The sequence below is a fragment of the Spermophilus citellus genome (genome assembly GCF_964194105.1).
Source record: "Spermophilus citellus genome assembly, chromosome: 5".
NCBI classification, from domain to species: Eukaryota; Metazoa; Chordata; class Mammalia; order Rodentia; family Sciuridae; genus Spermophilus; species Spermophilus citellus.
Genome location: NC_138186.1, coordinates 142,109,867 through 142,130,767, shown reverse-complemented (window position 1 = coordinate 142,130,767; position 20,901 = coordinate 142,109,867). Strand labels below are relative to the sequence as shown.

Genomic DNA, 20,901 nt, shown 5'->3' with positions numbered 1-20,901 from the left:
GATTCTTTTAAAATCCATTTAAAAATTTCACATCTTGGGGCTGGGAATGTGGCGCAAGCAGTAACACACTTGCCTGGCATGCGCGGGGTGCTGGGTTCGATCCTCAGCACCACATAAAAATAAAGATGTTGTGTCTACCGAAAGCTAAAAAATAAATATTAAAAAATTCTCTCTTTCTCTCTTAAAAAAAAATTTAACATCTTGCATCTGTAGAATGAAATACTGTCTTGTGAAAAACTGCATGGCTTTGATGATTTTGTAAATTACTGTAATATGAATCAGAATCTTTGAAGATGAGACAAATTATTCTTCAAAGTCTCAAAGCATATAGCAGGGTTAATTTGAACTAATGTTTTTCTGCAGGAAATTCAGCAGAGATTGTGTGTGCACATGTGAGTAAGCATGGACCCATGTGTCAAGGAGTGGGGTGGGTTGGGAGGGTACATCAGAGTTGTTACACTCATGTTTTATTTTGCTAGTAATATAGTATGAATGTGAAGTCTGGGCTTAATATTAGGTCCAAAAGTTAATCTGAAATGATAAAGATTGAGAAATATGTTGGGGAGGTTTTGATGTAAACATTTTTTTAGACGGGTTTTCTTTTTTTATACATTGTTACATGGTAAGTTTCAAAAAAAAAATATATATATAAAGCCTTCCGACAGATCTTTTAAGATCTTTTAAGATAAATACCTTAAAATAAATTACTCAAATATGTTAAGCAGTTAGAGAACATATACAATGATGGATGATTTGAGTACTAGCATTTTTCTTTAATGCCTCAATATAGAAATTTCATTTTACCACATCACTTGTTTTCAGTTGAAGTTATTTCAATATGTTACTTAAACAAAAGTAAATAACAAAATGTCCTTGAAAGTTTAGTGTGATATTATTTAATGTCAATTGTTATGGCCTTGAAATAATACACATTCTCAAGGTCCAATCATTAAAACATTCTCTTTAGTGTAAACTAGTTAAATTCATTTAAAAATCAATTATCTGAACTTTAACTTGTAGTATGATCATATGCTAGGAAAAAAGGAAATGGAGAAATTATCCTAAAAACAATAACAAAAAACAAACACAAACCTTAACTATTTATTACTGCACATTATTTAGAAGGAAAAGTTGCTTACTGTGTCACTGATTGTGAGCCAAGTCTGAAATCCTGGGACTTGTCCTTACTGACTGACTGCTGTGGAAGAAGAAAAGCAGTAAGTCAAAAATGAGAGAAGGAAACCCAGTCAATATTCACATGCTGAAAACCCACCAACTTCCTGAATGAGGAGAGAACATACCCGTTCTGAATAAGAATGTCTATGTCAGAATGCAATGTCTATCAAGAAAAATATTCACTCTTATGGAAAACCAAGGAAGCAGTTCTCCAGATAGTGTAATCCCTCTTTATAAACAAAACCAGCTTTCAGATGTGTGGCAAAAAATGTGGCTTGTTTATCAGCCTAAATTAATCTCCTAATACTACGCATGGTATATTACAAAAGTGATACACTTATCTTTCTACATTGCGTCTTTCCTTTGTAATCTTCAGTAGTTTCCATATTTTGATAGTGATTCTTACTGAACTGTATGCAAGATTTTGAATTTGGAAGCTCTTTAAATCTTTCAAAAAATTTGTTCAGTGTATCATTTTATTAATGACAACTTTGTGAGAAAAACAAATAAGCACTTTCAGTGGTACCAAATTATATTATTGAGTGTTGGATGCTTCTTCTAGAATAAATATGAGCTCCAAATGAAAGTGTATTGTGGGAAATGGTGTTTGAATGACAAACAATACTTTATAAATCAACGCAATAAAAAAGATTGCAAAAATTTTTTTTGAAAAAGATAATTAGATGTTATGGAAAGGATCCATTTAATATTCCCAAAGAAAATATAAATTGTTATTAAAATTTTGAATTACATATAAGAGGAGATACCTAGATAATTATTTAAATTAAAAAATTCAGAAAAACAAAACAAAGTGAAATAAAATGAAAGAAAAGATTTAAAACCTTCTCTTTCAGTCTTGATGAAACTAATGCTTTCCCAGTATTATCTCTACGGAAACTCATTTTGCCTTTTAGATTTCCTCCTTTTGAAATCAGATTTCTGCAAGATTTGGCACTGAGTATTTTTAAACAAGTATTATTTTGCTTATCATAAAGATTTCAAGAGGATGTTATGCTTTTCTGTACCATAATTATGTGATTATTATTGTTAGCCATATAACTTTAAGTCAAGCATTTAATAAAGAAATAAAGAAGGAGAATAAAGACTTAGAGGTTAAAGGTGGGTATTGTAGTAAGTGACCCCAACAACAAAAGAACCAATGACTCGTTGATTTTTCTCTACTAGTGAAGTTGATTAGACTCAGTGGAAATGAATTTTGGAAAGAAGTACATAAAGAAGAAAAATTCAAATTCAAGGAGTAACACAATTTGCAGAATGGTCTGTCTGCTCTCATCTGATAGAGCATCAAGCAAAGAAAACCATTAAAACTTAACTCAGAAACCATTAATCATCAACATAATTTCTCTGGTTCCTTTATAGGTTTATAAAATAAATTCCAAAAACTGTAATCAAATTAAAGGTAAGATGCTTTATTGTTTACAAGAAATAAGTATTTCTATCTCTCTGCTCATGGTAAGCCCAGCATCTTACCAAAGATAGATGTGTATATATATGAAACTTGGTAAAACTACCAGATTAAAAACAAAAACAAAAACAAAAACTCGACATAAGCTCAGAAATTACCACCAATTTGAACCTATTCAAGAGGTCTAGGGGAGAGAAGTCAGACTGCATTATGTATCACTGTGAAGTCAAGCTATAACATGTTGACATGGGCAGGTCTTACCAATCCTGCCTGTTATAGTTTATTCATTTGCAATAGATGCTGTGATAGCCCCAGAAAGTTTAAGTAGGTTGTTCCTGCCATCTTTTCTACTGTATTACTACATTACTATAACTGGCACACCCAATTCCTTTTTTATGATGCAAAGGTGGCTTAGCCTATCTTCAAATCCTATAAATTAGTAAGGGATCCATATTTCAAAGTTTTAACACTTATTTGCAAAGGACACTTATTTAATTAGGACCAATACTTCACTTCTAAACACCTTTACTCACTCATTCCTTGGTCTCAGCAGCAGCGCCATATGGGTAGTGACTCATGGAGGCAGAAGGAGGGGGAAGAAGGAGGTGTCTCTGTGAGCTGTTTTGTTTTATTTTATCTTTAAACAAAAAAGCCCCCAAGGCTGGAATGTGATCAGCCCATAAACGCCCCCCACCATCAACAAGGCCAAGGAGCATGACTGCCCTTCTTTCCCTCCTTTCCACACACACCTCTCAGTTGTTTTGTGACTTCGTTTCCTCTTCATGGATACCCTTGATTTGGAGAGGAGGGGATGAAGAGAGGAAGATGAGCAAAGCGAAGAAGATGAATGAAAGGAGCAGAATCTAGAGACTCTTACTTCCCAAACCCTCACAACTTCTTAGGGATGCTTTTTAATTTAGATGCAATGAGATTTAAATATGAAAGAATGATTAATGAAATGATTTTAAATGCTTCCACTGATTATGTGAAGATTTATCAAGAAGAAAACAATTCATATATTGATTTGTAAAAGAGAAATGGGCCATGCAAACAACTAACCCAAGTATTTCTATAAATCTGAAGAATGAACATAAAATCAGGTAAATGTTTAATCAATACAGGTTGTAGCTAGCACACCAGCTTTAAATAAGGCAAATTTATTACATGGTATAGCTCATTTTTACATGCTGTTTATATACCTGCTCACATCTACTTTTTCCAAATAATATCTATAGTTTGCTTATATCTACTTTGTAGGAATTTTTAAAAAACTGATGCAAGAGGAAAAATGTCAATTAAGGTTGGTAGTTAAATTCTACTCTTGGTTCTGTTAGTAACTCTGTGAGGCCTGAATAAGCCTTGTAATATTTCTTGTATCTTTCTTCTTTTTTTTTTTTCTTGGAAAGGAATAAAGGGGTTCAGCATAAAAGCACAAGCTATCATAGCACCATTCTCTTATTTTGCAGATGAGGAAATGGAGGCCCAGAGTTCCAAGGATACAGAAGTTGTATGAAGGTTATGCTAGTGTTTTCAAACTGATGTAATAGCAAAATTATTGAAAGTCTCTCTATATATAAACATATGAAAACAGAATCACTCTGGGTGAAACTAGGGTTTACATGGCCTGGCACTCCCTGCCTCCCCAGTCCTATCCTGAGAGCCCTCTACAGAAAACAGTTTGAAAACCACTAGACTAGGTGAGCTCTTAAAAGAGAGCTTGCTAAAATTCTGTTTCAAGGAGCACAATTCTATACATTCATCTAGTTTGGAGTTGATTTTTGATTTTGGAATTTATTACTATTCACGTATCTGATTTATTTGATGCTAAATCCTTCAATTACAATATTCTTCCTTTAAAAAAAATCCTCTGCATTGAGATGTGGTTTCTAGAATCATACTGTAATAGAGTGAAGACCACTTTGATTCATGATTTATAGTTTTGGATACTTATCATGCCAAAACCAAAACCAAATGCATATGGGTCCCACGCTAAGAGCAAAGCACTGGGCTAGATACCCTAGAGATGCAATCCTGAGTGAGAAGGAGCCCCTGTTCTCTGAAAGTGCATGACTGAATAGGGAAAAGTTGTGTAGATAACCAACAAGGGTGAGGGAAATGCATGGAAATAAAAGGAGAGAGGCCTCAACTTAGGAATGGAGGTTTTTGAGAAGGATTCAGAGGACACATCTAGCTGGATCTTAGGGGGTAAGTTATATTCTGATAACTGGAAAATGGGAACAGTTTGAGAAAGCAGAGTGAGCAAAAGATTGAGGGATGTGTCTTTAAAGGAAACATACTCAGAAGGATGGTTTGGAAGATAATGAAAACAGGTCAAAACGTCTACCATTGAGCAGTAGGACCTACATTAAAAACTTAAAGAGAACTGAACTCCACGAAAAATACAGAACCAACTAAAGCTGATTTCTGTGCTGATATATTACATGACTTGGTTTCTGTCTTAAGAAGGTATCTCCAGCAGGCAGGTAAAAGATGTGTTACAGACTGGACAATGGGAGACTAGAGATTACTGTGGGCAGAGAGCAGGGCTACACTGGGCAGTAGCTTTCATACAGCAACATCCTCCTGAAGTAAAAAATTCATGTTCCTTTAGGCCTGACTTATAATGTTTGCCCTTTTCCTTCTCTACACTCCTCTATTCCTATGTAATAAGCACATTTATGTAAATGATTTCCAAATAAAAACCTGAACTGGGATCTTGAGTTTTCTTCCAAATGACTGGGCAATTGTTTCACTTTTCAGTTAAGCTAGTTTCAGCACAACAGTAAACACACTTGATCCACCCATTTCATCAAAATACCTTGTAAACCTGAGCTTCTAGCATATCTCTCCTAAGTCTCATGCCTATAAGATATCTGTAACTGGCTACTGCACACCTTCTGTATTATAAATTCTTAGATGTTCAAATTAAACCCCTATGATTCTTCTTTTTCTTCACATGGATTTAGTCACCAAATTTTAGCTCCTCATTATTTCTGGCTTGGATTATTGCAACAGCCCCCACCCCCATCTTATTTCCCATAGTAATGCTTTTACTAATCTTTACAGAGTTTCTAGATGAGCTTATTTGGTCACTGTTGGTGCCAGGGGCTGAACCAATGCTAAGCACAAACACTAAACACATGCTGTACTGTCGAGCTACACCCTTAGACCTAGAATAAGCTTTTGGATGCTTCAAATGGCTCCCTTATATCTTCAGAAAAAAAATCCTGCTCTTTAATATGACGTACAAGGACCTTCCTGATTCTGTCCATGTTTTTCAGGTTCAACTCTTCCTCCTTTCAACCTTGCATCCTAAACTCCAACCATGATGCAACATTAAGCCAGGTTAGGCTTTTGCACGTGCTTTCTTTCTTTCTTTCGTTACTGGGAGATTGAACTCATGGGTACTTAACCACTAAGCCATATCCCCAGCCTTTTTTTATATTTTATTTAGAGACAGGGTCTTACTAAATTGTTTAGGGCCTTGCTAAGTTGTTGAGGCTGACTTTGAACTTGTAATCCTCCTGCTTCAGCCTCCCAAACTGCTGGGATTACAGACATGCACCACTGTGCCTGGCTTCCCCTGCTACTTCTAATGCCTCAAATGTATCCCTTAAAAACTGCATGGCTCCTCTTAAAAACCAACTCAACTACTTCTCAACAAATGGCTTCATAGTTTCTTACCACTATCCTTTTATTGATTATATGTTTAGTTTTGTGACTCTAACACTAATGTCATTTTTACCCACTAGACTATAATGTAGGGACCACTTCTGATTTATTGACCATTATACCATCCAGGCTCCATTCTAACATAATGCCTAGAAGAAGAACAGGCATTCAATATGTTTTAAATGAGTAAACCACAAAGACGCCAAAGCAGGTGGGGGAGAGAAGTTGAGGAATCATGGGTAAGGGCTGGAAGAATGTAAGAGGGGAAAAATGACTAAAAACTCAAGTGGAGAAGTCTGCCACAGAAAGGTCAACTTCTTTGAGACCCCAAAACAGCTGAAGAATGAGAGTAAAATTACAGAAATACAGAGCAAGTGGGTTGAAAATTTGAGGGAGTTCATTTTAGATGGCATCTCTTCAAGAAAGCAGGAGCCAAAGTCAACTTGGAGTAAGATGTTAGGAGCTTGAGAAATTAGGTGCCACAGAGAACTGGGGTAATGAGTTAAATGGAAAGAAAAAAAAAGATGACCAATACCATGGCCTCACTGAGGCAATTAATCACAAACCCAACATACAGACAGTCAAATGTGATTTTTTTTTTTTTTTAAGCAATGATTAAACACCAGAGTAGAAGTGAGAAAATGGACAAGCTCTCAGGGTAGGGGCTAGTGAAACAAGTTACACATTCCAAGTGTTCTTCATGCATCTGGCATCAAACTGCTGAACAATGCTGTTACCATGCACTTATTTCCCAGCGGTCTTAAATGAGCTGGTTTGGAAAGAATTAAATCTTGTAGATCACCAAGATGTCAGGAAACACCAGAACACCATCCCATATTTTAAAATTCCTGCAATTTGAGCAATCATTTGGATTATTCATTTCCTCTTTTGGATCTGAACTATCCACTAACCTCCATCACTAGAGAATAGTTCTTCCCAAATCAGGTCAGTGGAACCAGCAGGAAATCCTCTGTGTTAAGATAGGTATGCAAGAGATGCTGCTTAAATACATCTATAGCAATGGGGAAGCAGTAACAGGTTTTAAGAAGAGAAAAGACTTATCATGTACAAAAAAGTTTAAGTAAAAGTGTTATTAAAGTAAATTTCTTCCAATACGTTGAAAAAGATCTTATTGAATGCATGCTTTGTCTGAACAAAGGAGACACTAGGTTCTTCCCTTTTTATGTTACCTAAAGGAGAATTATGTCAAAATAGTGATCATTATGACCACATTATGACTACTAAGTAATAACAACCAGAACATTGACACATGGCTAATTTTCCATTGTTCATGCAAAAATGAGCATAGTTAATTTCTCAAGCAAATAAAATAAACTGTAGTCAATACATATTTAAATTTAATTGAGATATTTTATATCTACTCATCACCTGGAGTCTCAAACAGCTAGATCCATCTTTATGTGACAACCCCCATCCTTGTCTAGGGCTTCATAGACACTAGGCAAGTGCTCTACCACTAACCTGTAGCCCAACCTGTATTTAAGCACAGTGCTCTATAACTCCAACACCACTGCTCCTATCCTTGCAAGGTAATGAAATAATGAAAGCAAAATTTCATTAACAAAGTCTTAAAATGAAAAAAATGTGATTTAAGGGAAAAACACTCATTCTATTACATATATGTTTCTATTAAAAAAGAATGAACAATGGTTCTTGACTGTGGAGTGGGGGGTGTTTTGGCCCTTAGGGAAAATTTGGCAATGTCTGGAACTTATTTTTAATTGTGATGACTGGGAAGAGTTGCTTCTGGCATCTTGTGAGTACAGGCCAATGAGCCTGCTAAACATCCTATAATGAACAACATTTTCCCAATAACGAAGACTTACCAGTCCCAAATGCCAACAGTGCTGAGGCTGAGAAACCCTGAAGTAGAGTGGTTGACAAAGCAAGAGGACAACAGAGCTATGCTGTCAGAGAACTTCCAGAAAAAGGTCATGCTGCTTGTCAAGTCAGAAGACAGGGTGACTGATAATCAATTCAGCCACTATCTAAAGGACAATTTATGACAGAATGATTGGTGGAAAGTTCTCCCAATCATATCTTTCACATTTTAGATCTGTAACACATTTTCAGAGAAATGTCTCTGACATTTAGGTTATTCTTTGAAAACATCATGAGCAGCAAATACAATGTTATTCTATCAAACAACAGAGAATCATGTCAGAGAGCATGCTAAATGTAGCATGCTTGATCCAGCGTATTATCACTTATTTTGTACTTTAAATATAATCAGCATTTAAAGATACTTCCCTCAGATAAGTCTACCAATGCTTTTATAAAAGCACAAAATGTCCTCTGCTCATAACACTGAGAAATGTGAAAAATGCCTTACAAATACTTATCATTGATTATTAGAAAAATCATGTAATCTTTATTAAGAACTTGTATTATTCTCTGAGTTTTAATGGAAGATCTGTACAAGAGAATGAGAGGTGACAGAGGTTAAACTTTATGGACTCAAATCAGAACTAAATAAAGATAAAGTAAAATTTACTAAATAGGAAAATAAATTTCACCTATATATTATTTTGTATAAAATTTAATTCATGGGATGAGAAAGACATAAAGGAAAATTCTTTAAATATAAGTTAAGTATAGAGCACTTGCTTAGTATATGCAAGGCCCTGGGTTTATTCCCCCAAACCACCACCAAAATAAATAAATAAATAAATAAATATAGTAGAAAAATAGTAGACAATAAATAGATTACCTAAAGTTGTGCTATATAACACTATTGTCAGGGGTAGTGGTACAGGCCTTTAATTCCAGGGACTCAGGAGGCTGAGGCAGGAAGATCACAAATTCAAGGCCATTCTTTGCAACTTAGCAAGACCCTGTTGTATAAATAGTTACTGGTTTGTCTGGGGACCCTCCAGCCCACCCTCAGGAATAACTCAACCTTTGCTTTCTCCTTGTGCAGTGAAAGTGTCAGCAACCAATGTTGCCATCACCCACCACCATTTCAATAAGCCAGATTAAATGCTGGAATGTACCTGGCACATTTACCAACAGAGCAGGTGCGTTCCACTGGGATAAATTTATAAGAGGTGGCAGCTGCCAAGCCATTAAAAGGTATAATTTTGCTTCTTATTGTACAGTTTGAATAAGAAAAAAAAATTTAAAAAGAAAAAGTTTTGAGTTTTTTTCTTTTTCCTTTAAAGTATAGAGCATAGGACTGGGCACAGGTATAAGACTAGTCTCAGCTACTCAGGAGGCTAAAGCAGGAGGATTGCTCAAACCCAGGAATTTGCAGCCAGCCTGGGCAATATATCAAGACTGTTTCAAAAACAAAAATGAAAAGCATACACTATTAGAACTTCCACATGAAAAAGGGCACAATGAAACAAACATAAAACAGGAATGTAAAAAGCACGGTGACACAAACCTGGCCAACTGTGCAGGTAAAGACGATGTGCATCATTGACTAGGTGGGTGGAGGAAAAAGGGAACTGGCCTGAGAATATTAAGGCCATTATCCTAATTAGCAGGTCATTTTGAATGAATCTCTTAATCTCTTTTGGATCTCAATTTTAATTTGTAAAATGAAGGAATTGATTAGAACCATCAGGGATGATCTCTAAGGTCCTTTCCTGACATTAATTTTATAATTCTATGAACTCAGACCCCACACAATCCTAATCATTTATCAGAAACTACTTTTCAAGTTCTTTCTAAAAAATATATCTCACACGTGATAATAAGACTTGAACATGAAGTTAAACATCTGATGGATTTTGTGGTAGGTTTCTAAGGCAGGATCTTGATAAAATCAAACCATATATATTTTGATAAAGGAACTAAACTTAAAATGCAACTAGCCAGGTGCTAAGGAAGCTCAGTTTCATGTTTCTCAAGGGTTGGCTGTTAGCTTCATAACTCTGTGTACCCATAATATTTTAATAGGGCCAACATTATGTGTCTCAGGGACTTCTTTTTACATAAGCATAGGTCATTTCTTTCTTCTATAAGAGAAGTAAAACACTGTGTAATATACATATACTATATCCTTGGAGAAAAAATAAGGGAAGAACTCTCTCATCCCCACTCCCTCTTTTTTTTTTTTTCCCCTGCAGGACCAGGGATCAAATCCAGGGCCTTGCACATGCCACGTAAGTGCTCTACACTGAACAACTCCTTCAGTCCCCTGTAGAATTCTATCTTAAAACATGGATTCAGCTAAAGCAGATCAAATCATGTTCTTCAACTAAAAGAATCCTTGTATCTTAAACTTCAATGCCTTCAAATTCAAGTTTCATTTCTTCCATGAGAGTTTTACTATTCCCTTGCCTAAAGGGGTTATCCTGTGAACACTTCTGGATTACCTACCTATTTATTTTCTATTATTTTCTCAATGCTGGGAATTGAATTCAGGGACGCCTGCATGTTAGCTATGCCCTCAGCCTTACCTATTTTATTTTATAAAGTGATTTATTTTGCATGTCTGTACCTTCCTTGAATTCTATTAGAATTAGGGTAGGGACATCAGTGGGATTAGCCTGAAGCAGACAGTTATGGGTCAAGACAGCTATCTGAGGAACTGATCTGCTAAGGTGAATGTAAAGGAGTGTCTGAAGCCTGGAGATTAGTCTGTAAGGGAAAAAAGCCACACAAAACCCCCAAATCAACTACACTCTAAACTAAGACCATTATGTAGTGAGTCCATCTAATCAGATCAGTGGCTCAGCAGTGAGAATTGGGAATCTTGGAATCAGTAATCCCTATCCTCAGGAACATAGGCACACTGGGGATCACAGAGAAATGAACACATCTGCTCTGCTGGTAAATGTGCCAGAATCTTGCATATCTCTTCTCCTAGGAGACATAGAAGAGGAAGGACAATACCAACCTTACAGGTAGCCAAAAAGATACCGAGAGTCCCTTTAATTTCCTCTGGCTCACGCAGAATTAATTCATGGGTACTGAACAAGAATACACTTAGAGGTGGAGTTAGCCTCAATTTCATTGGTCAGCATGATGCAAAGTCAGGGATATCAGTAAGTCACTACAAGTAAAGGCCATATTTTCATAATATTGCTCACAGTTTTTGATATAGACCAAACTTGTTAGCTATCATAATGATTCCCCATGCCAATGTTATAAATGATTCTACTGCATTAAATGTTTTTAGGGAGTACATTCAAATTAGCATTATTATGAGTTATGTGCTTGTTTCTCCCTGAAGTCATATGTTGAAATCCTAACCCTCATGTGACAGTTTTGGAAAGTAATGAGGTCATGAGGGTGGAATCCTCAAGAATGGGATTAGTACTTTCATAAGAAGAGACACAGAGAATTCTTCCTTCTGTCCTCTGCCCTGTGAGGATGCAACAGGGCTGAAAACCAGAAAGGTGGCCCTCTTCAGACACTGGATCTACCAGCACTATAATCTTGGACTTCCCATTCTCCAGAACTGTAAGAAATAAATGTTTGTTGTTTAAGCCATTGGTCTATTGAAGATTTGTTAAGCCAAATCTTAACAAAACCTGATAACCTTAACAAAACCTGATAAGACAAGCATCTGCTAAATTCTTAAATCTGGTACCAAATTGTGAACAATGGGTAATGTTACACATAACATTTGCACATAGTTGAATTCCAATTCTTGCTTTGCAAATTCCTTTGACTGTATTATTAGTAGTACCCAAACTATTGCAGGTAACCATTACTTTATGTTCTTGCTGTTACTTGAAACTGTTGTTTTACCCAGAAACCATTTTTTTCTTTCAGTTCCTTGTAGCATAGGCTGTTTTCTCACATATCTAACCGTGAACCATGGTAGCCAGGAGCTAATACTGGTTTCCTCTTAGCTCTTCTTCTGTTGATTTTAGGCTACTGTACTTTCAAAGCACTTCTTCTTAGATGTTTTGACACCTGGCTATAACATCCTCTACTTATCTTTGTGGCGGCCACCCACCTTTGGACCTCATGGGTACTCTAACACTATGGTTCTCAATGTCAACTGCAAATTAAAATCACCTAAAAAACTCTGGTTCCATTCTAGATCAATTAAATCAAATCTGCAGGGTGTGGTGATGGACACCAATATTCAGTTTTTAATTTCTTAGGTGATTGCAACAAGAGCCAAGGATGAGACCTGTGCTCTACCACAATAATTAAGGACATTGGCTCCTGCTTCATCAGTTTACTCTATAAACCAATTTTTGCTATCACCTGGAATTTTAATGTTGAAGAGAACAAGCTGTCTGACACTCTGGGTCATAGTTCCTGAACCAGCTCAATGTTATTTCACTTCAGTTCTTACGTACACTCTATCAGTCATTACCTGGAGTACTTGATACATAAAATATTAAATAAGCAAGAGAGTTTCTGGCCTTAAACACTATAGTTGCTCCAGCTTGCTAAGTCCCTTACCGTACACTTCTATGCCTCCACCTGGGCATGGACAGCTTATTGCAAACTTGCAAGGAACCTAGCTTTCTAAGTGTGTCAGTCTTCTCTTGATTCTCCATCTTCTTCAATCTGGCTGATCCTCCATGGTATATCACTCCAATGGCTCTTACCAAGGCTATCACATCTCTTACCCTCTTGTTCCTCTAACATACATACAAGTTCAAATCCATTTCAAACTGAATTTACCTTTTCCACTGCTATGCCCAAGATACTGAGCACCACTGAAGAAAAAAATACAACTAGGGGGGATAGGATGTAGTGCAGTGGTAGAGAGCTTGCCTAGCATGTATGAGACACTGGGTTTGATCCTCAGTACCACACAAAAATGAATAAAAAAAATAAAGGTACTGTGCCCATATACAACCAAAAAAACTTAGGAAAAAGGAAAACATTTAAAAAAAATGCAACTACAGAGATTTGTGGAACCTACATTTTCATGGTATCCCAACAGCAGTTACCAGAATTACTGAGAAATCTTTTTACATTTCCCAAATGAACTCTTACTCCTACTTTTCTTGGAGGGATTCAAATAGTCTCTTTTTAATCTCACTCTTTTGCTCCTCACATTAGATGTGGACCTTGATTTCTGTTTTGGAAAGCATAAAGATATTCTTTCTATACTTCAACTGTATCAATTTATTTTCATTCTCATCCACACTTACTTGCCTTAGAAGGGTATTGCTCTAAGCTCAGCACTGCTGACATTTTTTTTTTTTTTGGCAGATAATTCTTTGTTGAAGGGGGCTGTCCTCTGCACTCTAGAAGGTTTAGCAACATTATTTATGGTAGCTCCTCTAATAGCTCCATGGCTGGGGGTATCAAACTAGTAGGGTCTAGATTTGACCCTGAGAGGTCTCTACCTACTAGATGCCAGTAATATCCCCCTCCTTCTAGGTGAAATAACAAAGAATGTCATCAAACATTGCCAAATAATGTCTATTGGGAGGCAAAATTGCCATTATGTGAGAACCACTCTTCTAAGTCAAGGCTCATCTATACATCTCTTTCTGATTAAAAAACAAAACAACAACAACAAAAAAACTTCCCACTTCCTCCAAGATCACTTGTACCATTGATGTGTTTTATGGGTCTTGAACCTGTCCATTGGCTTTGTCTCCTTAGTATATAATTTTATATGTCTCTCCAATATTAAAAAAAAAAAATCACTCCTGGACACAAGGTCACCCCTCCAGCCACTCTTCAATCCTTTTTTATTCTTTTAAGTGAAATGTTGAGAATGACATTCATGAGTTCCCTTGCTGAGGCACCATTCAATTTTTAATCTACCCTTAATCCTCATTACTGCACTGATACTGGTGCAAAGCTACTAGGATCCTTTTGATTACCAAATGCTTAGGTAACTTTCCTGCTTGGCTATTTATGACTATATTCTCCTTGAACTTTTCTCTCCTAGCTTCTAAGGCACTTTTTTTTTCATTCTTTAACTATTTTTTAAAATATTTTTTTCTTAATATTTCCTTTTTTTTGGACTTCCTTAATACTAGTGTTCAATTGGGTTTTATCCTTGGCTGTCTGTCAGAACTTGACAACACTCTTCTGAGCTACAGTCTCTGTTACAAGCTTCTATCTACTGATATAATACAATGAATACACTAATTTCTCTTCATCTAATTTTGAATCTCAATCCTCTCTCAAAATTCAATCCTGCATTTCTGACCTTTGATGAATACTTCTATCAGGGAGCACTATAGACACTAATAAATTGAGATGTCTAAAACCGAGTTTATCTCCTACTACTCACCATCCCTTGTCTCTATCTCCCCAAATCTTCGTTGTTCACTTCATAATTCCTACAGTACCACCATCTATTCAGCTGTATAATAAGCTAGGGTTCTTAGAAAAATCCAACATTCCTTCATTAATCATATTCACTGAACTATAAAATTCTGCCAATTATACCTTATTTCCCTATTCCTCTATCCCCACTAGTTCAGCGTTGCATATTTTATTTCTATGGATTCCTAGTTTCCTTGCACTAGGTTTTAGGTACCTCTTATCCAAATACTATTCTGTCACTAGAACAATTCCTACCCCCGCCCTCAGTGCCACAGATCCAACCCAGGGACTCACACAGGTAAGCACTCTGCCATTGAGCTACAGGCACAGGCCCTAAAATGATCTCTTTAACATGCAAATCCTTACAAACCACTCCCTGAGTTATCTCTTTCACGGAATTCCGTTTGTCTAGAGAATAAAATTAAAGCATTTTAGCACAATGCAATAAGCTCTCAATAGCCTGGTTCCTGCATTTCTCTTTTCTCTCCATTTAGATCCATGTTCCATGTTCCCTAGACCTAATCATTAAAAATCATCACTGAAGTAAGGTATGTGAAAAAAAATTTTTTTTTACCCTCAAATGTGTTTTCTAAGTTCATCTACATAGAATATATTTTTTCATCCTAAAAGCCTCAAATCAAGCACTTAAACTCTCTGGGAACTCTCATTGTGCACACAGTCTCATTACAGTTCCCAGTCCGTTGGAATTTCTCCCTCACTCATGTCTCACCCACTTGCCTGAAGGGCAAGTGTCTTGTCTACTCACTCCTGTTTTGGTGGGGACTAAAAATATTTGTCCTGAAAGTAGGAACTCAATAAATACAGGTTAAATGGCTGAATGGTACATGACAGGTTCAAAAGAAGTTTATCATGATATTGTAATTATGTGTTTCTTGACCAATATTTGTTAAAAAAAAAAAAAAGTAGATGTCAGTTCACCAGAGTTAAGAAACAGCGAGGCTACTCAATCAAGAGCTACTGTCACTTAGGCAAGAGCTACTGTCACTTAATAAAACAAGATATATATATATAAAATGGTACAGTGCTTGTTAAACCTTTCACTGAAGTATTACTAACATCTGAAGAAGAGTGATTGATGTCTCTGAGGAATCTGATGGCACAGACAAAACAAAACAACAACAACAAAAAAGAAATAACCCACATTTCTATGGCTGATAATACATCCGCATTCATTTTAACTTGACACTGGCAAGTAAAAGAAATACTCCAGAAAGACAGAACACATTTATCGTGTGGACTCCGGTGACCTTTAGCATAAATGTGTACCTCCCAGGTGGAGCTGACAGTAGCATCAATTATCAAAGTTGAAGAAACAAATATAGAGTGGAAATAGCATCACACTTAATGTCACAAGTTCTACTTTGGGGTCTCGTCCTATCACTTAGACTGTGACTTGGGGCGGGGGGGGGTCTACTTTATTTTCTCTGAGCCTCCTCAGTTTCCTTATCTGGAAAATGGCTATAACAACATTTGCCTTATGTATTTCATAATGTTGGTGCCAAGATCAAAAGAAATAATGTAAACAATGAAGGATTATAAGCATGAAAATATAGAAACATTTTATGCAGAGAGAGTGAAAAAATTAACATACATATACAATACTTGAATTCTTAAAACAATTACCTTTTGAGGAGCTGAAAGCTTTTCTGTTTTGGTTTTTTCCTTGGGGGTTAAAGGAGGGGAGCGCTCCTTTATCTCTGGAGGCAGTTCTTGATATAGTGCTGGAAGTGAAAAAGGAATTTATGTATTTATATTGAGAAGCACTATTTGGGGGAGGGTTATAGTAACAGAGGAAGCATATATGAAATTAAAGAGAAATTAATGTTCAATTCCTTGGTATAGCAACACTCTATATAGCACTTATTCATGATGGAAATTTGTTGACTTAAACATTAGTTATTATTGGACAATTTTAATCAGCAGGATTTCAGAAACGTAGATGGTACCATTCTCACTTACTATATGGTAAGAGAGATGCTTACTTCATTTTATCTCAATCCCCAATCACCAGGAACCTACTGTAAGCAAGGTTGTCTGCTAGGTACTGCCGGAGATAGAAAGATGATCAAAAGACAGTTTTTGCTCTCAAGGAGCTTATAATCTGGTCAGGGACAGACATGTTCACAAGTAACTGCAATATAAGATACAATGTGGTATTACTTGAAAGAGAATAAGAACAAAACAAAGTAATGTGGGGATGAAAAAATGCTGAAAGAAAGATGTGGGAGTGTGATGGACTTTGAGTAGGCAGGTTTTCACCAGGCAGAGATATAGGAAAAGGATAATTTGGGAAGATAGAATGAAATGAAGAAGCATGGTTCCAGGACTATCATGATGTTGAATCTATACAGTGTTGAACTTTAGAGTTTTAAATATATTACTCCACTCTATATGATCTATTAAATCTATACAGGATATTAAACCTACAGAGCTATATAGGAATTTTAAAGACTTAAAACAAAACTCTATTTTGGTTAAAAGCAACTCTGAAGTGAAAGAAAATGCAAAACTATATTTGATCAAAAATGTACAACTAAGATTGTAAGATATATTAGCTGGCTTTAGATATGGGTTGGTATTATTATTGGGTTTCTTTATCTCTTACAGAAAAGAGTGTTAGATGTGATTAAGGGAAGCTGATCATGTTCTTCTTTCCAGTGACTTAAGATACGAAGAAAATAAGTCCTTTATAATAATGGGGTACCATTTTCTGTCATTGTGCTGTTCTCTTAAAGGACATGGTTCTCAATTGAACAGCAGGTATAGATTCTGTTAATATATATACTCCTTTAGATCATTTGTTTTGCATATTTGGCTTCAGATAAAGATCAGGAATAATTCCTCTTACTATTTTTAGAGTGGAATATGCTGCTGAGAATCAATTTTTTTTTCTCGAGTGTAAAAACCAGGCAGTTCAGTTTTTGTTAAATTCAAGTAAAAAGCAGGATAAAAGGGAAAAGAAAATTCTCTTCTGATGAAGTATGAGAATTCAATTATTATATTCTTGGGTAGTCTGAAAGTTTTCTTCCCTGTTTGTTCTGGTCTTTACAGTGCTCTTTCAAGAAGCAATGACCGATGCCAAAACAAAAAACTAACCCCCCCCAAAAAACAACCCCCCCATCAATTATTCTGGGACATAATAAGGAGTTTTATCAGTTGCAGAATGGTCTCAAGATAAGAAATTAATTCTGTGTACAACCACCAACCATCATTGTAATATGTTTCAGAGATTTGACTTGATTATTATGAAAGAAAAACAAATTTTATAACTCACTGAGGATCAAATATCTATAACCTGTCAGGACTTGCAAGCTTAAGAGGTTATATCTATAAACTGAAGTTAAAACACCTAATACCACCATCCCCAAAGGCACACAATCTTCATATACTGCCAGATAAAAAAAAAAAGGTGTAGATGTTTTCACTTGAATCTTACAGGAATAATGGATTGTAATACCTAGTTAAAATTACCAAATCCTCCAGAGTAGTTATGATTGTGTGGCAGCTCTTGATTTTTAGCTACCCCTTTTTAACCTTGGCTGTTGATTCTGTGCAAGAGCCATCATTGGAAAGGAGAGAAAGGCAAGCATGGATATTTTTACATTCTGAAAGTTAGAAGTACTAAGCTGTTGGGAGATGACTTAAATGCTATCTTACATGTACTCAGGAATTAGCTTGTCCTAACATTTCTCCCTTCCTCTCAGATAATTTTAAGTTTTCTCCATTATGTATTTTAAACATAAAAATATACCTCTAGGAAAAGTATATTTAAGAGGTATCAGTCATTTGTTATTTAGGAAAAAATAATTAAAATAGTGGCACAGAAAAAATTAAGAATTATGTTGCAAGAGAGAGAAGTAGGTAATTTGGAGATATATATATATATAGCTTTTTAAAGGGAAGGAGTTTGCTGAAGGCAGCAGATAAGCTGGGGAAAGGATCTGCAGTGAGACTTGGGGCCACTTGAGAAAATGGGGAGAGGGGCATGGGGAAGGATTAGGGCACAGACACAGTACTATGAAGGTGCCAAAGATAGTTTTATCTAGAATTAGACCAGCACTCACTAATTAAGGAGGAAACAAATTCTTCTTCCTCCCATCTGCTTTGCTCTCAAAATTCAGAACTTAGGTTAGGAATCAATAGTACCTTTGTTCAGTCATGGTTTGAGTTAGATGGGGTTTCACAGACTAGCCTGAAAACCAACCATTATTTATAACAATTACTTCTTTGTGGTAACAGAAGACTCAACAAAAAATATTTAAACAGAGTGTTCTCAATTTACTACATTTTAAATCAAAATCACATGATTTTAGTGTTTCTGGTAAAAAATTAGAATTGATATAGCTCAATGTCTTTCTTTCACAGGAGGAAACTGAGGCACCTCATTGTAACTTGCTGAGCTAGGATTAGAAGGCAATCTTCATGGTCCCTGGCAATTGTGCTTTCTCCACACTGCAAGTTAACTACTGATAGGAAGAATTCTTTTGAAGAAGTATTACCATAATTTTTTCCTTTTTTAAAAAATTATTTCCTTTATTTTCAGGCTTTGTTAGTTCTATTTTCACCTCTCAAGGCCTGGCTGTGAATCTACAGCGTTCAGAATTCATATTTAGAATTTCTTTTCTAGTTGATTTTTTTCCTTTCACAAGCGAAGGCTTAATATACTTGAGATGGAACAATCTATTGTACTTTTGTTTTGGCAGGTGACCAGGTAGGACTGAAGTGTGCAAAGTGGGAGTTGGGGAACTAAGGGTTCTTAGGATGCTCGTCAGCTGAGGAGTCACTGTGGAGAGAGAAGAGGTGATGAAAATGTATGTAGTTGGTGGCAGGGTAAAAGGAACTAAGGGAGAAAGCTGAAGTCACGGGGCAAGTCCCCTGGGATGACAAGTACAATCAGCAAACATTCCAGTTGCAGAATACAGTAGTTTTGGGGCATGCTAGTGCCTCCTCTTTTTGTTTTTTTACATCATGAGTATGAAAAGAAAAACCCATTGGTAAACATGCAAAGATTACAAAAACAGTAAATTAAAGGGTAAAAAATGATAAGATCTTGGACTATCAGTTAGACCATATTAGTAAACCAGGAAGGGAGCATAAAACTTACTTTCACTAGCCACATGATTAGCTGGAAAATAACCTTCCTGTCCCTTTCCTATGCTGCCATACCACCAGTCTTCATTATCTTTGAAAAACACTCGGATAATGTCTCCGCGATGGATGGTTAGTTCATCTGATCGGCTCGCTGTATAGTCATAAAGAGCCACTACCTAAGAGAGAGATAAGACCACCACAGCTTTATCACAACTGTGCCACAGAGAAACCCCCAACACTCACTTCCTGTTGCAGTAGAGCAGCTGAAACCAAAGCAGTACTTGGGTAAGTCTGAGGCTGTCTCAGGGTTTGCTAATGGAACCAGGGGTGGTGGGAAGACAGCAGGAGCAGCAAGATAAAAGACTGTGGGACTGAGAAATGGTTAAGAACATTCAACACACTAAGATTAGCTTCAAAATAGCAGATGTTAATTTTTTAAAGTAAATTACTTGAGAAGCAAATAAAAAAAAGCTCACATGCCATTCACTTTCTTAGAAGTGTTTTATACTACACCTTTAGATCCTGTTCTCTGTGTAAGCAGATGCACCTGAAAGAAAATTCTCCAGAAGGTTAACAGTTTCACAAAAAGGAAAAGCGCAATGGAATAACCTGATTGTACAACTTCATTGTAATCACTAGTTTATTGTTAATGTCTCTTTTTGAGATAAGTTTCTCTAGAAACACATAGTTTTTGGTGTTTTTTGTAAACAATCTAAATCTTCTGACTATCTTTGAAAATATCCTCTAAGCTTACTTTCACTTTCACTAGGTCCAAATTTAAGAGAAAAGAGCTTTTTGTGAGAATTCTTTCCTTTGTGTTTTATAGTAAAACACTTGAAAAACTCAAGTCAAAAGGTATGGAAGTGGCTGAATAAGCATTTAAAAATCCCTCATAGCAGTTAAAGGAAGGGAGATTTTAATCTGTATTAGATCTGAAGTATTGTATAAAGTAAGACATAATAATAAGTATTTGGAAGAATACACTTACTCTACTGTTTTTTCCCCCTCTACTTTAAAAGGGTTTGAAAATGTACAGGTTACACAACTTTATTGAAATGGAAAAAAAAATTGCAATCCTTTGCAATTAGATTGAGTGCTGATTCATTCACTTAACAACTACTGAAATCCTAATGTGCCTGGTGTTATATTAAGTACACATGGTAAATAGATATATTGTAGATATTTCTACAAGAGATATCTGATTAAGACTTTGTAGGAAAACTAAAAGATAATCAGGAATTAGCCAGGTACAGAGGGAAAGTGTATCTCAGTTAGATTATACCACA

General features: G+C 36.0%; 1 protein-coding gene across 1 annotated transcript in view; it reads right to left on the bottom strand.

The window, feature by feature from the left end:
* The window catches only part of LOC308648894 (jouberin), a 182,631-nt gene that overhangs the window by 15,817 nt on the left and 145,913 nt on the right, over positions 1 to 20,901 (bottom strand). The window contains exons 22-24 of the mRNA XM_081294039.1: positions 19,629 to 19,791; positions 16,148 to 16,245; positions 1,140 to 1,198 (exon numbers count right to left, since the gene is read on the bottom strand). Of these exons, the coding sequence (XP_081150165.1) occupies positions 1,140 to 1,198; positions 16,148 to 16,245; positions 19,629 to 19,791 (320 nt within the window). The remainder of the gene's footprint in view (positions 1 to 1,139; positions 1,199 to 16,147; positions 16,246 to 19,628; positions 19,792 to 20,901) is intronic.